The sequence below is a fragment of the Cornus florida genome, unplaced genomic scaffold, assembly GCF_030987335.1.
Source record: "Cornus florida cultivar Cherokee Brave unplaced genomic scaffold, ASM3098733v1 CherokeeBrave_3.0.0_Hap2_Chr11, whole genome shotgun sequence".
NCBI classification, from domain to species: domain Eukaryota; kingdom Viridiplantae; phylum Streptophyta; class Magnoliopsida; order Cornales; family Cornaceae; genus Cornus; species Cornus florida.
This window is the reverse complement of record NW_026775581.1, coordinates 125591618-125614342: the sequence shown is the minus strand read 5'-3', so window position 1 is coordinate 125614342 and position 22725 is coordinate 125591618. Positions and strand designations below refer to the sequence as shown.

Sequence of the window (22725 nt, the reverse complement as noted above, 5' to 3'; positions counted from 1 at the left end):
ATTAGTCACCCAAAAATTTTAAAAATAAAAATAGTAAATTCTAATCTTTATCGAAACATGTACTGGATGGCTTCAATTTTCTAATTTTTGATAACTGAAAATTAAAAAATTATAAAAAACTTATTTAGTTGACAATTTTTAAAAACAATTTTTAAAAATTTTCATTTAAAAATTTGTATTTTCAATCTTTTATAATTCTTTTTAAAAAAATTAATTTGTTGAGTCCTCATAGAATTTAAAAAATTGAAGCAATACATGATATGCAACACCAAATGTTCAATATAAAGAAATTGGATCATTTACTTTATTATATTTAGTAAAGACGACAAATCAAAATTTATGGTGAGATAATTTATTTTGAAATTTCGATTTATTATTATTGTTGAATAATGTTACAAAAATCCATCAATTTTTTTTAGTTATTTCAACAAAAAAACGTTAAACAAATTCTTATTATCAATTTTTAAAATAACAAAATCTTTTTTTCATGTACATTGTCTAATCACTAATTCTCACTATTAGAGTAACTACCAAAATGATTGGATCGGACCTAATGTTTTATTTTAAAATGTAACACGTTTTACTAAACAAATGCATATCCAGGCTTCTCAAACATATCTAGACTTTTTTTTCCAAACCTTCTCAAACGTTCTAGTGCTAAGCTGTTAGTTAATAGGTATGCATGGCTTCCACGTTTCGTTTCATGGTAGTACGTGTTGAAGCCTTGAGCACTTTAACTTCACTTTGGCAAAGAACCAATTTATTCTACTCAGAATTCTTCTAAAAAAAATTGATCTTTGGTCTTAAATCTTCATCATCGAGTATGTCTACCGCAACTACAGTTCAATCTTCACTACCAGGTAATTAGTATCCTTCATTTTAGTACATGTATATATATTTCTCTTTCCCTCTCACGTCTACTTTTTGCAGATACCATACTATGGAGGAGAAAGAAGCTAAGTTTGAGTCTCTTAATCGTGGCAACGGCAATATGGATAACGCTAGAAGTTTATCAGTTAAACTTCATCACTGTTGCTTCTTGGGTGGCTCTGTTTATTGTTACCTCCGCCTTCGTGTGGGGCAACTTTCTAAGGCTCTTAAACAAGTAATTAAGTTTCTAAATTCTATATTTTGTTACTCCTAACTAATAATTGTACTGAAATGAAAATGAAAGGTTTTTGAATTGGTTGCTTTCAGAGAGACTCCAGATATGTCTGGATTGGAAATCACAGAGGAGTCAGCTGTGGAAATGGCTCATACAATTCGAGAATGGGTCGGAAGAGGAGTGCAATGGATGTTGCGGGTGGGTGCTGAGGGAGACTGGTTTGTCTTTGCTCGAACAGTCGCTATGTTGTTGTTACTTTCTTATGTGGGACAACTCTATGACCTACTCACACTTCTCTACATAGGTAAGGAACATGTAGCCCGACTCTCTCTACATATGGTATACCGTTGGACCAACGAGTTATACTTTCTCTATATATACTATACTATTTCTCACCCCCTCATTATGGACCTTTTATTTTGGATATTTTGAAATTGATGAAGTAGCACTTGAATTCTCGAAGGTTACCTGGGATATTTTGGAATTAATTTCTGGAAGGTTGTTTTGGATATTTTGGAATTCTGAGTGGTTATTTTGGATATTTTGGGGTTGATGAATTCCTCATCTCCATATGTATAATAATATATTCATCCTGTGTTAAAATAGTTGTACTTATTTTTCTTTTTATGATTGTTTAAGAAGAATGTGCTATGTCCATATTAGAAAATAAAAGGGTTAATTTTGAAATTTCAAAAGCATACATTCATTATAAGTGCATTTATCCTAAACGGGATTTGAATCATAGTTTTGAAATTTACATTCCATTTAAATATATGGAATAATAATCCCAATTGGGTCAATTTAATTTGAGAGGAAGGTAATAATATATTTATATGAACCATTTTTGGTTTATGGTGTGTTAACAAATGTATATTTATAATGAATTTGTGGTTGTGGGCAGGGATTGTGGTGGGTATGACTGTACCTGTAATTTATGAGAAGTATGAAGACAAGTTTAAGGATTGTGTGGAGCGATTGAGGATGCAACGTGCAAGGTTTTATAGGATGATAGATGAGAAGGTTGTGAGGAAAGTGAAGAATAAAGGGGTAGGGGATCAACAAAAGAAAGAGAAGAAGACTGAATAGTGACTTATCTGCTTTGTAGAAAAAAATGGTTTTTTAATCTTCATGTTCTAAAAATGTTCTGTTGTCGGTTTGGTTTTATTGTGTGGTGTATAAAACTGCATAATCAATAAATTAATTTCTTGATCATGATTTATGTAAATAAATCAAATATGGTTCATTTAAACAAACGGTATTGAGCAATTATTAGTCTTCTCCCAATGCGTGTGACGTCACATAAAAGAATATCAAGAAGGTGAATATAAATAAATAAAAATTCATTTGCCGCTTAAAAATTTTATATTGTAAAAACAGTCTCACATCTCAAAAAAAAAAAAAAAAAACATATTATTATGAAGTGATAATATTACCAGCTGTCTATTTGGTAGAGCGAGGTGTGTGTATCCCTCCGGTAATGTGTAAGGATTAAAATATATATATATATATATATATATATATATATATATCAAAATTATGTAAAAACTGATGGGACCAACTCTCATACTCATTATTAAGTAATGTTATACCTTAAAATTAATAGCAAGTGGATCCGTGGCGCAATGGTAGCGCGTCTGACTCCAGATCAGAAGGTTGCGTGTTCGATTCACGTCGGGTTCAAAATCATTCTTTTGCAATTTTTTTTTTCGCTTAATAAATATGTATAAATGAAGTTGTATAATAGGCATTCAGTATTTTTTTTTTCGCATACCCAAATGAGACATTCAGTAATAAATGGATAGTCGAGACACTTTTAGCTAAAGGTCACCACACTTTTTAACTAAATTAAATGAGTTATAATCACATACCATATGAACAAAAGTGGAAAGTGAGGGCATACCCTCAAGAAGCATTCAGTAATAAATGGATAGTCAAGGCAGTTTTAGCTAAAGGTCATTTTACATCAACCCCACATATTTTTACTAAATTAAATGAGTTATAATCGGGTCGACTCACATACTGTATAAACACAACACATTTAGTTACCCAAACAATAAAAACTAACCCACCCACTTATCTCGTTGCCACCCTAATTCGGAAGAATGTAGAGTGGCTTTCCTGGCAACATCTCCACAATGTCATAATAATTCCTTTAAGTTACGAATGTAATGGCGTCAGTGATGGAAAGAAGAGATTTATGGTACATGCAGAGAATTAAGAACAGGTCATAGTATACAATAAACAAAAGGAGTCGAGGACTAAAGCAACTCACAGTAACTATAACACAACTGTCGTACAGAGTGAACATTTATACAACACTGGTATTTGAAAATAAAACAAACAAAACACTTTGCTAAATGCAAAATTGATAAACAAACCAGACTTTTTTCGAAATATGAACAAACCAGACTTCGAGCAACAAGTATGTGTGTGTGTTCTCACTGGAATTGACTTCCACATCCTCCCAACAACTTCCTTCTCTCTCCCTTTCCGTCCCTCCCAACAGAGCAGTGAAAAACTTCTCCTCCACAGAAGACTTTTAAGAACGTTATGTACTGGTATCACATGGCCATCTTCTACCTATTGATATTTGACTACAACTAAGGTAAGGTAATCTAATATGTATTCTACCACACACACTAAACTCGATTTTCACACAGCCATTAAGCCCAGATGGTTCAAAAGTTTACGGCCCAGAATGGTTCAAAAGTTGGTTCAGGAAGCTGGATAATCAGAAACCAGCAAACCCTACGCAAATTGAGACGGCAATCACGGCATGGCATAGATGATCTCCCCGCTGCTGTCAACATCAATATCAAGATCAGGATCATCAGAGTCCATATCATCCGGGTCCTCCATGTCGTCATCCATGTGGTTATTATAAAGGCTAACTGGTGGAACAGTGGCCTCAGATATTATTTGCATTATTATATCAGTGCTCTGCATGGGTTGATCAGGCTCTTCAAACTCGTTGCTCATCATCCTCTCATCCATGAGATCAGCTGGGAGGTTCTTTAGAAACCACTCGTGGTTTCTTATTTCAGGAATGGAAATCCTCTGTTGCATGTGTAAATCCAAAGGCATAAAGATTAGATAGTATATATATATATATATATATTTTTTTTTTTTTTTTTTTGGTAAATAAGCATATATTGAAGAAAGAATCAACAAAGCAACGCTAAACTTGGTAGACACAATACAAAGAGAACAAAAGCAAAGCTAACAAAAAAACCAAAGGCTGAGAAAGAACATTAACAAAGAAACAAAACAAGCAATAACCAAGCCAAAACAGCTCCTAAAGATGCATGTCAATCCATAACCAACTCCCAGAAGCACTAGCCTACATCCCTCTGCAGCAAAACCCAGCATAAATATTAGATAGCTACCAACCTAATTTAACCTAGTCAAGCTCAAAAGGAAAAGGGAAGAAATAATAATAATTCGCCAAGTTCACATAGAAAGTGAAGAGCATGGATCCAGAATTAGGGAGTCTGGAAGCAAATTCTGATGAATTCCCATGAAAAATCTACAGGTAGCTAGTATCCAATTCCCCATGCTATCTTCCACGCGCACAATTCTGCCCCTTTATGCAGCAGCTGATGCCTACAAGTAAAAAAGTACTGCCAACTTGAAAACAAAGACTTTTGGGGTTGAGAAATTCCGAGGAAACCTTGCACCAGATTTTCAATCTTGAATATTTTCTCCCAAAAAATCTGCTAATAGTGATTTTGGAGGCAACTAGAAGCCATTTTCCTATATATTGGTTTTTAAATCCCAATTATACAATTTCTAGCAGCTACGAGAAGTCATTTTCCTTTGTATTTATTTCAAAAAACACAAGGTCTTGAAACCATTTACAGAAAAAGGTATCAATTACGAATTAGAAACCTTTTTTATAATTAACATAAGATAGGCGAACCCATTATGACAACTACATTTTAAAAAAAAAAATCCAATTCAAAACAAAATGCAGAGATTATAAATATTAAGCAGTGTGCAGCAAGAAGGAAAGACACCTAACCTTTTCTTACAGACAATAGGAATGCCAGTTAAATATTTTTAAAAGAAAGAGAGAGAAAAAAAAAAAAAAAAAAAGATAGAAAAAACTTGTGTTCAAGTTCTTCAAAAGTGTTCAAGTTCTACAAAATTTATCTCTTGTTCAAGTTCTTCAAAATTCCTTTTTTTTTCTTAGAAAAAAAAAAAAAAAAAAAAGAAGACAAATTCAATAGAATCGCCAGAAGAGGTACAACTCAAGTCAAGTGAAACTACAAGGAAGAAAACACCATAACGAAACCAGCCCAAATTAACCAAAGCTCAGATCACAAGAACAGCATATAAAATCAGTATACAGAAGCAAGAAACCTGATGTTTCAAAGAAAAATGTTCCAGAAAGTAATGCTTAAGCTTGTACACTAACAATGCTACTCCTTCAAAAGTACTCCTAATCTCCAGCTTCCGAATGCAACATCCAGCAATGTCCAGGCATCACCAAACAACTCCAATGAAAACAAGCAAAGAGACATCTCAGTCAGAATGCACACCAAGATGATCCATTAACTCCTCATCTTACATGCACAACCTTTTTGAAGAAATTACTCCCCTCCTGACCATATTTTCCAACCACCTGAAGAGGGGAAAGAAATTGTTAAAAGAGAATTCAATCAGCCAACTCCCAACTCCCCTCCTGACCATATTTTCCGACCATCAGAGGGGAGAAAAATTGTTAAAAGATAACTCAATCACCCAACTTACAACTCTCTCTATTCAATCACTATCAAAAGATTATAAAAATTGTTACAAGAGAACTCAATCACCCAACTCTCAACTCTCTACCTGTGAAAAACTCTCTCTTCTTTGACTCACTCTTATTTCTTCTTCACTCTAGAGAGAATACTTATACCCAACTCTGTCAATCCACTTTGCCTTCACTTCTAATCTCCATCTCCTCCCAGAAGACCCCTGCTCTGTCTTTCCATACTTCCAATCATTTCAAAGAACCTCACCTTTCTCATTTTAAAATTGAAAAACACTCTCCATTCAGTCTCTTATAATCCTCCTTTGACCCCCCTTGTCTTTCTCACTTTGATAGTGCCAAATGTTCCCATTCCATCCCATACCATCCGCCTTTAGTCCCTCAAGTTCTTTATTAGAACAATATTAAGAGAGGTATGAAACCAAGACCTCTCCTGCCACAATCATACTTGTCCACAATATCTTACTTTTTTAGCCACATGTTTCAAACTAGACGTCCTTACTCCAACACAAGCTTCCAATATCCATCAAGATATACATTCATTCAACAGGAATTGATTATAAAGGATAATATTGTTTCATAAGCAAATTAGGGTCATACAAAACTCATGAACTTATAACTTAATGAAAGTCCACAAAACATTGCATCTAAAAGGTTATACAAGAGCTAGGAAGCACGGGACACGCCAAAATGGGCGAAGAATCCGTGTCCGACACGTGTCGGATACACCAAAAAACACGTATGGAATTTTTTAGTTTTTTTAATTTTCGAACATGGCACGGACACTCCGCGGAAAGCGTCCGACACGCATGTCTTATTTTCGGGGGTCTAAAAGATAATTTTTGAAAGAAAATTGGGTTAAAATATAAATATGTGAAGTTATTTAACAACTTTTACTCACTTATGTGGTCAGCACATAATAATTTTAAACTTATAAGGTATCAATACAGTATTACAGTAGATGAGTTATGATTTGTGTATTTTTTTTCATTATGAGGTTGATGAAAAATAGTAACACTCGGTAATTTTTAAGGTACTACATCATATATATATAATATATATATACTATTCACCGTGTCCCTGCCATGTCCGTGTCCTAATTTTTTTGGATTTGCCGTATCCGTGTCGTGTCGTATTCGTGCCCGTGCTTCTTAGTACAAGAGTAACCAATTTTTCAAGCTGTTGTATGTATAGCGTTGAATTTGAACATCTACAGAAATTACTAACCTGTGCAGGGTCTAGAACAAAGATGCTTGAGATAAGTTGGCGACATTCAGCAGATATTTGAATATTTTCCGGAATGCAATACTGGACATGTAAAATCCTCTGTAAAAATAAATAAATAAATAATTCAAGATTTTGGTACAACAACTCAAGAAACGGGTATTGATGTCACAATAAGTGCAACAAAGTACATTTATTGTCTTTCGGAAGTCCTTTGGTTCATTGGGGTCCTCAAAAGGATATGCACCAACCAGCATAACATATAATGTTACCCCACACGACCATACATCTGCAATCTGAAAATGCAGTAGTATATCAGATCCACAAGCCAACACCCTGAATTGTCATAACATCATTATACAACCAGGAACATGCACATTGTATATAATTCAACATAAAAAAGACACGCAGAATCTGAAATTTTGAGGGAGAGTCCTTCAAGCACATGCACATTTATATATAAACTGATCAGCTATTAATTCCATCAACAATGATACTGTAAAAAGGAAAAAGATTCTTGACTGCTAAATTCCATTAGGCCATCTCATTTATTTGCCAATGTTGAGGACAAAGATGACAAATCCAGAAGGCAACCAACAGAATATCTGGTTTTGGCCACAAAGGCTTCGGCCTCTGGAGGATGCACAGATAAGCTTTTCTTAATATCATGTTCAGAGTTCTCTGAGAACCATGTCAGTTGAAGATACTAACTTGGACTATCTGGCTACAACAAACAAACAATAAATGTTAGAAATTCAAACTCCTTTTAGGCACCACCTAATCAGACCCATCTAAGAAACTGGGTTCCTCCTCCAAAGCATGTCATGAACTAGCTCCTCCACTTCTGTCATCTGAGGTAAGGAAATAATGTAAAAGGAAATCTACAATTCGTGGCATCATTGCCTTAGATTGATTGTGCTTACAACTTTGTTATCCCTTTGGTTGAGCTTACAAACTATGTTTTGCCATCAAATAATTATTATTTCCTTAAAATTTATAGACTAATCATTAAAAATTTAGTACATAAGAAAAATAACTCATGCAGAGTATGAACACAAGCATCATTCCATAATCTCTTAATTGTGAACCATGAAAGTAGACAACAACAAATAAAAAATAGATGGGGGAAAAATCCAATGCTTGACTTTGCTATATTATTGACATTCTTGCCTTTTTATCTTCAATTTTTTTTGTTTATTTATTCATGTTTGCTATGAGATCGCCATATAAAAACTTAGGTACTTCGTCCAAATGATCCGGTAAAACATAATTAATTTGCACAGCAACAAAAAAACTAAATATACCACATGCGATTTATTCCAACTGCCTTCTTGCACTATTTATAAAGTTTGCCAGCGAATTATATCAACAAATTTATTAGACAATACATAAACATTATACATGTTTATTAAAATGTACCAAGTAAAAACATTCTCAGACTTCTCTCAATGGAGCTAGAGTTGTATCATGCAAGGGTATAATATAGTCAAAACAATTCATGAAATTAACTTGGAAACATAATAAATGATATCACCTTGCCATCATATTCTTGCCTAAGTAACACTTCTGGAGCAATGTATGCTGGAGTCCCCACTGTTGATTTCGGTTGTGAATGCAGCACAGAGGACTGAAAACCATACATAGTCAGTTATTATTTTTTTTTCTTCCTAGTTGGTACTCACACACACGTCTCTTCTGAGACTTGAACCCCTGACCTCCCTTTGGGAAGTAAGAGCCTAATACCGCTAGGCCACTGACCCGTTGGTCATACATAAAATAATTGATCCCCGAAAATGTATACGAAGAGAAGACTAAGAGCAAGTGTCTGATCAAGAATGATGTACACTGAGTATCAGTTCAATGACCAATTGGTAATATACAGGTGCTAAAGACAATAATGTTTCACAAAAAAGAAGTCTATTCCATCAAAACCAACAGAAAGAAAGACGGAGGGAGAGGGAGAGGGAGAGTCCCACTCCTACAAGTGCCTTGAAATATGTCAGATGACTCGGATCACAAATAGTTGTTCATTTGTTCGCACTAATCTATATCAGAAACATTTTATACTCAAATTAAGATACGATTTCAGGAAATATTTAAGCACATAAAAAGGAACCAAAGAGAACAAGTAAGAGAAAAACAGGAAATACCTTAGAGTACCCAAAATCACATATCTTCAAGCGAGGAGCAGGGCTGCCATCCAACAACGTATTTTCCAACTTCAAGTCCCGATGGCATACTTGCTTCATCAAGAAACATAATATGAAGAAGCGAAGTAAATTATCCAGTCCACATCACCAGAATCAGAATTTAACAAAATATATAAAATAAAATTCCAAATAGAAAGGATAAAAATACCATTGCATGACAATAGCTGACACCAGATATTAGTTGCTGAAAGAAGAAGCGAGCCTGCAGCAGAAACAGAGTACACCAAATCATATAAGTAACACAGCATTGGAGAACATATGTCAAACCATAAGCAGTAAATTAAAAACCTCATCCTCACTGAAGCGCCCTTTACTGCATATTCGCTCAAAAAGCTCTCCTCCAGATGCATATTCCATCACAATAGCTAAATGAGTTGGTGTCAGGATGACCTAGAGTACAAATTTCAGTAAAAAATAAGTTAATCAAGCCATAACTAATTTGATAATAAATGTCAAACCAGATTAGAAAGAAACGAATAAACCTCTTTAAACCTAACAATGTTGGGGTGCCTCAAAGACCTATGATTAATGATTTCCCTTTGAACATTTTCATCAATCTGCAACACAATGTGCAACACAATGTACCACACTGATGAGAAAGCAAAAAAATGGCCCCACAAAGATTCAAACTTCTCATTTAAAAAATAATCGTAAGTCAATTAGCCACTGTGTTTGAATCATGCACAATGTACACACACTCCTATAATATAACATGTTATGAATTGTAGACAACATTTATTCTTTTTCAATTGTGGGGCAATAGTTTGTGTTAGGACATCCTCTCGAATTCAAATGACCTTATTACAGGAATTTGAAAGTGAAACAAATAACCTAAGATAAGGTCATTTAATATGAGATAGAAAATGAGATTTAAATATACCATCTGGTATGATACGTTTTAGGTTTCCTCGAAAAGACACAATTCAAACTATAACATTATTAGCCTGATAGCTGCCATTTTCTATAATGGTTCAATTTAAGATAAACCATGGGCTGAATTCATGAAGGAAAAATAAATAATTGTCAGGATTTAACTGAGGATATGCCACAAAAAGTTGATTGGAGACAAACAATCCATGTAATTGAACCCAAGTACTTGGAATTAGGATTTTTTAATTGGATAATTCAAAATCCATGGGCCACCCTTAAAAAAGCAATAAGCAAGTAGAAAATCATATTATACCTCATAGCGTCAGCTTTTTTCCCCTTGTTTTGCAGCATTGACATAGACAATTATCCACAATTGGGCAGGGCATCTCCTTTTTTTTTGGTGGCCATAATACCAAAGCATTTTAAACCCCCTAACATCCTTAAGGCAAGTTGTAGGGAGGGCGGAGCGCATACAAACCTACCTTTTCTCTCACACTTCACAGGTGATAACCTAAGCATTTGCAAAATAGCGATAGAACCAATTGCCAAATGGTAATAACCATTCAAATTTTGTAAAATACTATATTTACCCTCAACTAAATCATTTCATAAGTAACAAACTTCAATTAAACTATGCAAATGTGTATATAAATATATATACACATATAAATGAATACATATGCTTTGTTTGGGTGCAAAACAAGTTGAGGAAAGAAAAAGATAAGAAAGAGAAAATGAATTCCAAACTCGTGCAATTTTTGTCACTTGGTTCCTAATAGAACCAACAAACTCAATGTAGCTGGTGTATTTAGAGGCGGCCTGATACAGCCACAGCCTTTTTTCCTGTGTGTGTGTGATTTCTCATTTATCATTTTGTGAGGAACCAATGCAAAGAAAGATATAGCCTTTGACTTATTTCGACATTATTTTCCTCCCCCTTCTAAGCAGCCAAACAAGCAAAAGGGTAACCATAGTTTTGCCAGTATTGTTGATGCATCAACTACACTTCTGGGTCACATAATTATTTGGAAGAACCAAAATTTTAAGTAAAAACAACTTCCCAGCAATAGAAGATGCACAACACCCAAATAGAAAAAAATAAAAATAAAAAAAAATAAAAAAAATGCTGGCCTGATAGAGCGAGAGCATTTGTGTGTGTGTGTGTTTTTTCATTTATCATTTTGTTTGGGTAACCAATGCAAAGAAAGATATAGGCTTTGAATTTCTTTGACATTTATTTTCCTCCCGTTTCTAAGCAGCCAAACAAGAAAAATAATAGCCATGGTTTTGCCAGTATTGTTGATGCATCAACTACACTTCTGGGTCACATAATTGTTTGGAAGAACCAAAATTTTAGGTTAAAAACAACTTCCGAGAAATAGAATGTGCACAACATCACCCAAATAGAAATAACGTCAAAAGTTCAATAAATTACACATACTTTCCAAATTTACACCCGCACCCACAATTTCCAGACAACAATAAATGTCTCCAAAATTGTAATAATAGCACACCATAACTAATTAATTCAGAAAATAATTAATACAGTTAGATTTCAGTAGTAATAAGCATACGAAAATAAAAAATAACTTCACAACTAACCTTGTCGCCTCTTTCGATGTATTTGACCGCAACGAGTTCTTTAGTCTGCTTATCTCTCATGAGTCGCGCTATGCCGAAATTGCCCGATCCAATATCTCGAACGAAATCGTACCGATCACTGTCGTGCATGATCGGCATCTCAAAACCATGTCCCGTCGTCGACCGTTCCATTAATCGTACTACCAAAAACTCCGATTACATTACAGAGCCGAAAAACGGCGACGCTTAATCGGCGATCGTGATCGATTCCGAACACTTGCAGGTGACCGAAAATGTAATAGTTCGGTTTTGCTGATCTGCTTTCGGAGTTCTCGCCGTTGATTATTTTAAATAAACAGGAGAGTGTCCAAAGGCGTTGCTTTTGTGGTTTTCCACTTTCTCTGTCTAGAATTCTAGAGAGAGAAGGAGATTTTTTTTCTGGTCGGCGACCGGTTTATATCTATCTGTGTGTGCGCCAGTCAGTGCAAGTGGGGCTTGGAGGAAGAGGAAGTGATGTTGACAAGGAAGAGGGGGGGAACAAGGAGCAGTCTAGCAGACGAATAAGAACGGTGTCGTTTGTCGTTAGTGGACGGTGTATACGACGGCGTTCTGAGGTAGATTCGTTGTGATCGACAATCCATTGGCTGCGTCTTTCGTCGCTCTTGTTAACCAATCGTGCTATTTTCGAATGACGGAAATACCCCTACTTCTGGATAAATTTAGCGCGAGTGGATGCATGGAATTGTTATTATTATTTTTCATGTATGTTATTTAATCGGTTTAATAGAGTACAGTTTTCTTAGAAACTTATGATTATTTGGTTTGCTAAAAAAAATAATAATAATAATAATTTTAAAACATTGAATAGGTATAACCATGGTTAGCTAAAAAGAAAAAGAGGAATGATAGGGGCATGAGAGTAATAACAATCCATTTTTGCTCGATTTGTGAATAATTATTGTTGGTCAAAAGTCAAAGCCTTGGTAACTAAGGAAGGTCGTTACTGACTGGAGTACAAACATTCAAGCTGTATTGCCAAATAAATAAATGAGGAACCCATTGCTGAAGAAAATGACTGTCTCCTCCTAAGGAGTACCAAGCACGTAGATGATAGATCTCTTCCGTTCGATGGTTTCTGAGTCGGGCCCACACCTTTGTCAACGGTCATCCCAAATTCCCAATTCGGGAATATGATCAGAGCCGTTGATGTTTGGTTGTTGATGATCACAAGGTGAAAAATTCTGATGGACCCTGATCATAAGCCCATCTCCATCATAACCCACTCAAAAGGTGCCCCTTTGTTTTTTTCTTTTCTTTTTTTTTAAGATTCAGGTGACCATGATTCTCTATCAACGTCCCTTTAATTTCTAGTAGTTGTAGGTAGTAGTAACATTTTACTTCTGTTCTGTCTTTTGGGGCAAAAAGGAAAAGCAAATAAAAAGTCCAATTTCAGTCTTTGAATGTATATATATAAGCAAGCAAACGGATAATGTTTAAAGGCGATAAATGCGATGAATAAGACCTGGGAAGTTCACGTCTTTTTTCTAAAAAAACAAAAATATCCCACTCACATCCAAATTGAATTTGATGTATTTATGGTCCCTATTATGAGTCTCTCTCGCCGATTCTCTGCTTTTACATTTGGGCACTTTTGAACACTTCTTGTGGAAGCAGTGTCGGTGTTACTTCAGCGATAAGCATGTACTGTTCGGAATTTTTGATCCGTGTTTAAAACTCATCAGCATTAATTTTTTTTTTTTCTATCATTTAACTCTCTAATCTCACTAACCATTTCCAAGTTAAAAAAAAAAAAACATTTATTGTGTAAAGTTGTACAAGAAAAAATTTTAAATTACATCTTCAAAATTGATATATTAAAATTAGAATAGAAGAAAAATTAGTTCAGAAATGAATGAATAAATGGCGTGTATGTCTCATTTAATGGATTATTATTGGATACTCTTATTCTAAAGTTAATTTTCAAATTTTGATAAACTAATTTCAGTTTAGAATTGGTTGTGAGATGACTTGTATATAAGATTTGGTAAACATTAGTTTTACATAATATTGATGCAAAAAAAAAAATTGGGTAGGACTTGGGAAAGTCTAATGAAATGAGGGGAAAAAAAAGATTTTAATATAATTTGATGAACTTGATGGTGTAAATTACCTAATATAGTGTTTTTCATCTTCAAAAGGTTGTCGGCAAAATTAAAATGAAATGAAAATTATTGTAAATGATTTTAAAATTTTAAACATGTAAAACTGACTTAGTGAGTTAGCGACTTGTAATTGAAATAATAATAATAATAACAACAACAACATAGTTCATGTAATTCACTCCATTTGTATGGGATAGAAAGATGATCTTCTGAATTATTAGTTCATCATACCTAATAAAAAATAAAAATAAATCAATGGGGACCTATTTACATGTGTTAATCTTATTGTATTATTTATTTAAATGAGATTGTGGCCAACTAAACCAAGGTGAAAAATAAATAATTTTGCTTGACATTAAAATTTTGATAGTCAAGACTCAAGAGTAAGTTTGGGATTGTCATTTCATAATGATTCCTTGTCAATTGTTCTTATATCTTCTTATTTATTCTGAACATCTTTTTAAAATATGATTTAGGTCACATTTTATTTATAGAAAAACAAATTTTACTTACTGTTTTTTTTTTTTCTTTTGAAATATGATTCATGGGCCCAAAGTCCAATTGAAGCGTTGGGCCGAATGGACTGAAAGAGGAGATATTTATAAAGTTTTTATTTAAATTATACTCCATTTTGTCTTTTTATATTTAAAATTTTGAAGTCATTTCAATTCCAATTACGGTTAATAAAGCATTTATATATAGAGTAAGATTAGTGATATAGTTATTAAAATTATATATCAAATAAAATGGGTCAATCTAAATTGGTTGGTCAAATGACATCACAAGTGAAATCTATACAAACCCTTACTGAAGATACAAGAAACTCCTTCTATTCTTTCTCTCTCTAGAATTCTTACACCTCAACCCGAATCAAGATCCCCCTCCTCTTCATTCCAACTCCTATTTATAGATACTTACCAGATATTTACAAGATATTTACAAGATATTTACTAATTGCTGGACCTGGGCCTATTCCTCAGTAAGCCCTGGTCACTCTTGATGGGCTTACTCCCGCTCGGCCCATATGGCAGTGTCTTTCTATGGGCTGACCCAGCTGTTCGGACTGAAGGTTGTGTTTTGCGAGTCGGACCTGGCCCATGTCATCCAGGGCCTCCTCAACTGCCCCCATAATTGCCCCTTATTTAATAAGGGGTAATTATTGATGGCGTCTCATCATGACGCTGACGGCTCGAGATAACCACGTGGGGGAGCGAACGGTCAGATCCAGAATCAATGTTCCGGGGTTCGAGGGATTTCTTGCATTCCCGACGCTTCGGCCCTCGGGCCCCCTTGCCTATATAATGCTCTAGAATTCCACTTCACTTCCCTTTACCGTCTCCATCATCAGCCAAATCTCCCTCTTTCTAGAACTGTGCTAAGCCTTTTCCGGTGAAATCCTTCGAGAGTCATTCTCCCAGCGATCTTGCAGTCCTCCGAGGTTAGTTTCGTTCTTTTTACTTTCGGCAGGCTTCCATTTTCCCTCTTTTAGATTCTTCTTGCACTTCCACCATGGTTGTAGATCTGGGTGTTCTTCGTATGAGACTTAGACTTCCTGACAACATCGTAGTTAGGGTTTGCCCCCAAGACGTTAATATTACGACCGGCGCCGGCCTCCTGCCCGGCGAAGTCTTATTCACAAACCTTCAACTGAATGTTGTTAGGTTCCCTCTGCACCCTTTCTTTAGTTACGTCTTCAACAGATTGGGGATATCCCCTCTGCAGGTCAACCCCAACTTCTTTAGGATCATATCTGTTATGCTCTTATTGATGCGTGACAGAAATCTGGACCTTGACCTCATAGACCTCCTTCTGTGCTATAAGGTCAGTAAGATCCGTACTAACGAGCCCTTCTACCACCTCTACCCGTTCGAGAAGATGTCCATATGCACTGACACAATAAAATCTGAAAAGGGTTGGAGGGATAGCATAGTGGGTATTAGTGGGGCTTGGTCTTCGCCGGCTGCAGAGGATTACCCAATCCCGAGCGCCTTTGGTGTCTGCTCTGTCTCCTCCTATAAAAAATTCAAATCCCATAAACACGACTGCCCCTGTGAAACATGCGTTCCTCGTTTTTGCACTTACTTATGCCGCTCCTTGGGAATACCTTGTGATGACTTGAGCTACAGTGTTTGCAGGGATAGGATTAACTACTTGAAGAGATACGTTCTGAACGATATTCCTTCCTGCTCAGATCTCCTCACTTCAGACAACCTCTTTGCACTCTCATCACTCGGCTACAATATGAGCAGACTGCAGATTCCCTCTTTTGGCAGGAGGAAAAATACTCCCCCAGTCATTCCTGCTGCTGGGGCGACCTCCTCTCCAGCGTCGGCTTCTTCTTCAGCCACCATATCTGACACTGTCCCGAGCGCAGTGGCTACTAACCCTGCTGCCAGCGCCCCTGCGGCCAACCAGAACGCGCCCTCCCCAGCTACCATAGCTCCTGCTGCTGCGGGGGGCGGTCGGGACAAAGAGCGAGGCAAAAGGCCTCATCCCGACAGTGAAATCGACCCTGAGGAGGAGCCTCTTATTAGAAGGACCCGAGTCTCTGGGCCGGGTACTCTCTTGCACCGAGCGATCAGAGCTCCTTCTCACTCTGGGCCTCCTGCAGCTGGTGGCTCTGCTTCTGCTTCAGGCCCCCCTTCTATCCCCAGCTTGCCGCCATGGGCCCCTCGGTACACTCGAACGGATGGGACGTTCGTGAAACCGAACGAGACCATGCTGAAGGATGGCCAGACCGCTATGGCCTACTACAGGAGCATGTGGACTCCGAAGGACATTGAGGCGGCAAAGGGCCTTTCCCAGAAGGATGTGTTCAGTCGCTTTCCCCAATCTGCTATGGAGGTGACTTTTATTTTCTAACTCATGAATTCTCTTATATTACTTGGTCTTGCCTTCGCCCGTTCTGACTATTGGTTTAACCGTTCTTATTGTGCACCTATGCAGACATTGTTCGGGATGATGGCCATGCAGAAGCAGGTGGAAATGGGGAACGCCAGGGCCCGGAAGTATTCTGACAGCCTGGAGGTGGCTAATAAAGAGAACGACCTCCTTGCCATGAAGAATACCGAGGTGCTGGTTCGGCTTGACAAAGCCGAGCAAGAGAGAGATGTCCTGAAAAAGGAGAATGATTCCCTTCAGGATGAGAAGGACGCCCTCCAGCTCGAGAAGAGCGTCTGGCAGACTGAGCAGGAATCACTCAGAGAAGAGAAGGCAGAACTCCAACGTCTTCTAGCTGATGAACAGTCTGCTCGGATGGCTTTTGAAAAAAGAGCTCTGGACGAGCGTACCGCTCTGATCGACGCTATCAGCAGAGTGAGTGGTAGGATGCTGGCCCTTCATGCTCGGTTCTCCAGGGTCGGTGCTCTTCGGTATGCTCAAGGATTCCGGGAAGGTTTCGCCGACCGGGTTCCGGATGAGGGACAGACCAGCTCCACTCCGGATGAGGTAGACAAGGATCTGGGGATCGAGCCTCTGGGGGTCTATGTCGACCCAGAACCCACCGAAGCGGAGCGTATATTTGATGAGTGCCAGGACATCGCATCCTCAAGGATCATCACAGCTCCTCCTACCGCTCTGCCACTGACCGCTCCCCAATCGTCAACCGTGGCTCCCTCTGTAGCCACTGCTGACGCTGAACCCCAGCCGAACGACTCAGTTATTCACCTGGATTCCCCACCTCATGAAGGTGAGGCGGCTGATGGGGCCGAGGAGGCGAGTCGGCAGGACCAGGATGCTGTTGGTACTGAGGCGTCTAGCTAGGGCTCCTTCGAATTCTTCCAGTTCATATCTTCTTGTAATGATGGACACCTCTCTTTTGTAAACTAAATGTTCAATATTAATGAAATGGCCGAACTCTTTTTCTCTATGTGTTGTGCTCTGTTCAACTTATCTTCAGTACATATATATCTTTTCTCTCTTTTTCTTTTTATATTAGCTTTGCTGTGTGTTTGTACGGCAAGTGCCTGGCGCTCGGCTAGAATGCCACTTGCCACTTGGCTTTAAATTTTTAGCAAGTGTCTGGCGTTCGGCTTATAGTGCCAGCTGCCACTTATCTTGCTTAAGTGCCTGGCGCTCGGCTAGAATGCCACTTGCCACTTGGCTTTAAATTTTTAGCAAGTGTCTGGCGTTCGGCTTATAGTGCCAGCTGCCACTTATCTTGCTTAAGTGCCTGGCGCTCGGCTAGAATGCCACTTGCCACTTGGCTTTCAATTTTTAGCAAGTGTCTGGCGTTCGGCTTATAGTGCCAGCTGCCACTTATCTTGCTCAAGTGCCTGGCGCTCGGCTAGAATGCCACTTGCCACTTGGCTTTCAATTTTTAGCAAGTGTCTGGCGTTCGGCTTATAGTGCCAGCTGCCACTTATCTTGCTTAAGTGCCTGGCGCTCGGCTAGAATGCCACTTGCCACTTGGCTTTCAATTTTTAGCAAGTGTCTGGCGTTCGGCTTATAGTGCCAGCTGCCACTTATCTTGCTTAAGTGCCTGGCGCTCGGCTAGAATGCCACTTGCCACTTGGCTTTAAATTTTTATAGTAGACCATTGGAAAAGAAAATTCTTCTCTTCTTTTTTTGTAGATTCCGGTAACTTGCTCATTCATATGTATTTGATTGACAACAAATAACATCCAATTAAAACCAGAACTTAGCTTCTATTGATAGTACCTCTTCAGAGACGTGGCGTTCCAGGGCTTGCTGACCAACTTTCCCGCCATGGTTTCCAACGTATATGCCCCTTTGCCAATGACTTCTGCAATTCTGTATGGGCCTTCCCAGGGTGGCATCATTTTTTTGACCATCCCCACCTTTCTTTTCAGAACCAGATCGCCCGGGGCAAAATCCCTGTGTTTTACTCTCTTATTGTGACTATTCGCCAGCACTTGCTGATACGATGCTAGCCTTATAGCCGCTGCGTCCCTCCTTTCGTCTATCATGTCGAGGTTCAATCTTAACATCTTGTCGTTCTGATCTCGACTCCATGCTAAGCTTCTGATAGTGGGGACTAAATGCTCAACCGGTATAACTGCTTCGGTACCATACGCCATCGCGAACGGGCTCTCCCCAGTCGGCCGCCTTGGGGTGGTTCTGTAAGCCCATAGAACGTTCGGGAGTTCATCCAACCACTTCCCCTTATGATCTTCCAGCTTCTTCTTAATGCAGGCGAAAATGGTTCTGTTTGTGATTTCTGCTTGTCCGTTAGCCTGAGGATGACTTACTGCAGCCAACCTCTGGTTGATTCCATACTCCTCCAGCAGCTTTCTTACTTGCCTGCTGTCGAGGTTTGTGCCATTGTCCATGACTATTGTTCTGGGAACACCGAAGCGGCAGATAATGTTGTTCCAGATAAATCGTCTCACCTGAGTCTGAGTCACGCTAGGATACGGTTCTGCCTCCACCCATTTAGTGAAATAATCCGTGGCCAGTAACACATACTTGTTCTGAGCTCTTGCAGTTGGCAGAGGACCGACCACATCCATCCCCCATTGCGCGAAAGGCCACGGCGAGGCCATTACGTGCAATTCTTCAGGTGGTTGGTGGATCATTGGTCCATATCGTTGGCACTTATCGCACCTTCGAGAGAACTCCTCCGCATCTCTTGACATGTTTGGCCAAAAATACCCTTGTGTCATTGCTTTATGCGCTAACGATCTTCCCCCAGAATGATTGCCACACACACCCTCATGAATAGCTCGCAATACCTGCTGCGACTCCGCGGGGGTGACACATTTCAAGTACGGGCCAGAATAGGACCTTCTGTACAGCTGGTTCCGCACGATGGCGTACTTGGCAGCATTCTTTTTGAGTTTCCTAGCTTCATCCCTTTGCATAGGCAAAACGCCATCTCGAATATAGGTAATGATTGGGTCAATCCAACTCGGTTCATACGGTATGACGTTGACTTGCCAAGGGTCCGAGACCATCGGTTCTTCGAAAATGGACGGCTGGGTCACTATTCCCACTGGAATCACCCTCGCCAATGTTTCACCGCAACTTGAAGCACTGCATGCTAAACGGTCTGCATCTGCATTCTGTTCCCTCGGCAACTGTATGAATTCAATCTTTGCAAAGTCCTTGGCTCTACGCAGAACGGCAGAACGGTATGCCCCCATCATGTCATCCTTGGTTGCGTACTCACCATTTACCTGCCGAACAATCAGCTGCGAGTCACTATACACTGTCAAACTTTTGATCTGTAGCTCTTTGGCCAACTTTAATCCATTTAGCAACGCCTCGTATTCCGCTTCATTATTGGTGGCTCGGAACTCAAGTCTGAGTGCTTGGCTCAAGGAAGTACCCTCTGGGGTTTGCAGTTTGATCCCAATCCCAGCCCCCGTCTGGTTAGAGGAGCCATCCACAAAAAGTTTCCAAGAGCCGCTTCTAAGGTCCTCTTCCGTATCTTCGGCATCACATTCTAGTAGGAAATCGGCCACCGCTTGCCCTTTAATAGCTGTTCTCGGCTCGTACGTTATGTCAAATGAACTCAACTCTATGGCCCACTTTGTCATTCTGCCCGAGAGCTCTGGCTTGTGCATGAGCGTTCTGATTGGGAAAGTTGTTAGAACAGCTATGGGGTGGGATTCAAAATAATGCCTTAACTTTCTTTTTGCATTTACAAGTGCAAGTACCACCCGTTCGGCCTTTGAGTATCTTTTTTCTGCCTCCATCAGTGTTTTGCTTACATAAAATACTGGGTATTGCACCCCTTCCTTGCAACGAATCAGAACGGCACTCGTCGCGACACCAGATACTCCAAGATATAGAAATAACTTTTCTTCCGGTTCTGGGGCTGACAGGATTGGCGGATTCTGCATATATTGCTTCAAATGAGTCAATGCCTGTCGTTGCTCATCCCCCCAGACCTGCCTTCCATGGCTCCGAATCGTGTCAAAGAATGGTTTGCAGTGGTCTGACAACTTTGAAATAAATCGACTTAATGCAGCTATTCGTCCTGTTAGGGCTTGCACCTCTCTGATCGTCTTTGGCTCGGCATTCTTAATCAAAGCCTCTGCTTGAGCGGGGCTAACTTCGATGCCCCTGCGGTTGACCACGTGTCCCAGAAACTGCCCGGAACTCACACCGAACGAGCACTTGGTCGGATTGAGCCTCATCCCATATCGCTTTAGTACATCAAATACCTCTTGCAGATGCTTCAGATGATCATCCTTTTTCCTACTTTTCACCACCATATCATCAATATAGGCTTCGACAATCTTACCCATTTGATTCTTAAAAACTTTGCTGACAAGTCGTTGATAAGTTGCTCCCGCATTCTTTAATCCAAAAGGCATAACCTTGTAGCAGTATGTTCCTCGCTCGGTGACAAAAGAAGTTTTTTCTTCATCTGCGGGGTCCATAGGAATCTGATTATAACCTGAATATGCGTCCAGAAAGGTTAAACGCTCATACCCCGTGGTGGCATCCACCATTTGATCAATCTTAGGCAACGGGAAACTGTCCTTCGGGCAGGCTTTGTTTAAATTGGTGAAATCAATGCATACGCGCCATTTCCCATTTTTCTTCTGCACCACAACGACGTTGGACAACCACTCAGGGTAGTGCACCTCTCTGATAAATCCCGCATCAAGCAGCCTATCAACTTCTTCCGTTATGATCTGATTACGTTCTGGAGCAAATCTTCGCTGCTTCTGTTTCACTGGTTTGAAATTAGGGTTGACATTCAGGGAATGACAGGAGACGGAAGGACTAATTCCAGGCATGTCGAGGTGACTCCATGCAAATACGTCGACATTGTGGGATAAGAAATCCACTAGCTCTTGCTGCTCTTCTCTGGTCAGTCTTATACCCACTCTGGTAGTTCGTTCTGGCCTGGACTGATCGATCTGCACATCCAGAAGGGGCTCCTCGGTCAAGTCGGCTGACTCCTCCACCCTATTCTGCTCGAGTGGAGGTTCCTGTAATTGCTATCTGGGGCTTGTCGACCGGACGGGCGCCTTTCCCTTCCCTGTATGCTTTAGTGTGACGGAATAACACTCTTTGGCTGCGACCTGATCCCCCCGAATGTCTATCACTTTATCTCCATCGGGCCCGAGGCACCTCATGACCTGATGCAGAGTTGAGGGTACACCTCGGACTCTGTGAATCCATCCTCTTCCCATCAGGAGATTATACGAGGGGTGAATTTCCACAACCACAAAAGTTTCCATAAGAGCTCGCTCTGCAGCTTGAACTTCTACTTCCACCATCCCGACGGGTTCCACCCTCTTCCCATCGAACCCTAATAAGGGATTTCCGGTGGGCTTGAGCCTCTCTGGTTTAATGTTGAGCCTGTCAAATGTGTCCCTCGGTATAACATTCGCACTGCTCCCAGGATCGATCAGAACTCTGCGCACCAAGCACTCTGCCACTGTCAAACTGACTACCAACGGGTCGTCATGAGGCAGTTGAACACGCTGCAGGTCTGTCCAGTCGAACTTTATCTGCATTGACGGGCTCTGTTGGTGTAGAGTGGTCACATTGCCGACCCTTTTCTTCATCTGCGCCTGCCGCAGGCGCACCCGTAGCAGCTCATCTGGCTCTTCACTAGGCTCGGGTCGACCATGGATAGCATTGATTATACGAACTGGTTGCGAATTGTGGGAGCTTTGTTTATGACTCCTTTTTATTTGTTCCACTGGTCGATTCTGCTCCATCGCCGAGCCTTGAACATAACTCGCAAACTCCCCTCTAGCTATCAACATCTCCACTTGCCTCCTCAGGTTCCTGCATTCGTTAGTCTGATGTCCGAAATCAGAATGAAAAGCACAATGTTTAGTTTGATCCCTCTGTTCGAGGGGTTGTCTAATTGGCAGTGGTGGATGAAACTTG

At 39.4% G+C, this 22725-nt stretch overlaps 2 protein-coding genes and 1 non-coding gene across 4 annotated transcripts; 2 read left to right on the top strand and 1 right to left on the bottom strand.

Annotated features, from left to right (window-relative positions):
* Positions 1–823: 823 nt before the first annotated feature.
* LOC132282069 (reticulon-like protein B13) lies at positions 824–2191 on the top strand. The gene is made up of 4 exons (XM_059783700.1): positions 824–860; positions 931–1105; positions 1198–1409; positions 2007–2191. Exons 1-4 carry the CDS (start codon positions 824–826, stop codon positions 2189–2191), a joined length of 609 nt encoding a protein of 202 aa, XP_059639683.1.
* Positions 2192–2713: 522 nt separating this feature from the next.
* TRNAW-CCA (transfer RNA tryptophan (anticodon CCA)) lies at positions 2714–2785 on the top strand. Its single transcript has one exon. It is a non-coding gene; the product is annotated as a tRNA-Trp (tRNA).
* Positions 2786–3364: 579 nt separating this feature from the next.
* On the bottom strand, positions 3365–12257 carry LOC132284648 (serine/threonine-protein kinase SRK2I-like). Of its 2 annotated transcripts, none has more exons than XM_059786773.1 (9): positions 11765–12250; positions 9775–9849; positions 9581–9682; positions 9441–9494; positions 9233–9325; positions 8617–8709; positions 7274–7378; positions 7086–7184; positions 3365–4162 (listed from the first exon to the last, which is right to left on the bottom strand). In XM_059786773.1, the coding sequence occupies exons 1-9, from the start codon at positions 11933–11935 to the stop codon at positions 3875–3877; spliced, it is 1080 nt and encodes a 359-aa protein (XP_059642756.1). In that variant the 5' UTR covers positions 11936–12250; the 3' UTR covers positions 3365–3874. The 2 variants fall into 2 exon arrangements, with proteins under 2 accessions (XP_059642756.1, XP_059642757.1); XM_059786774.1 differs by lacking the exon at positions 3365–4162 and adding an exon at positions 5217–5729 and having other exon boundaries at positions 11765–12257.
* Positions 12258–22725: the final 10468 nt, after the last annotated feature.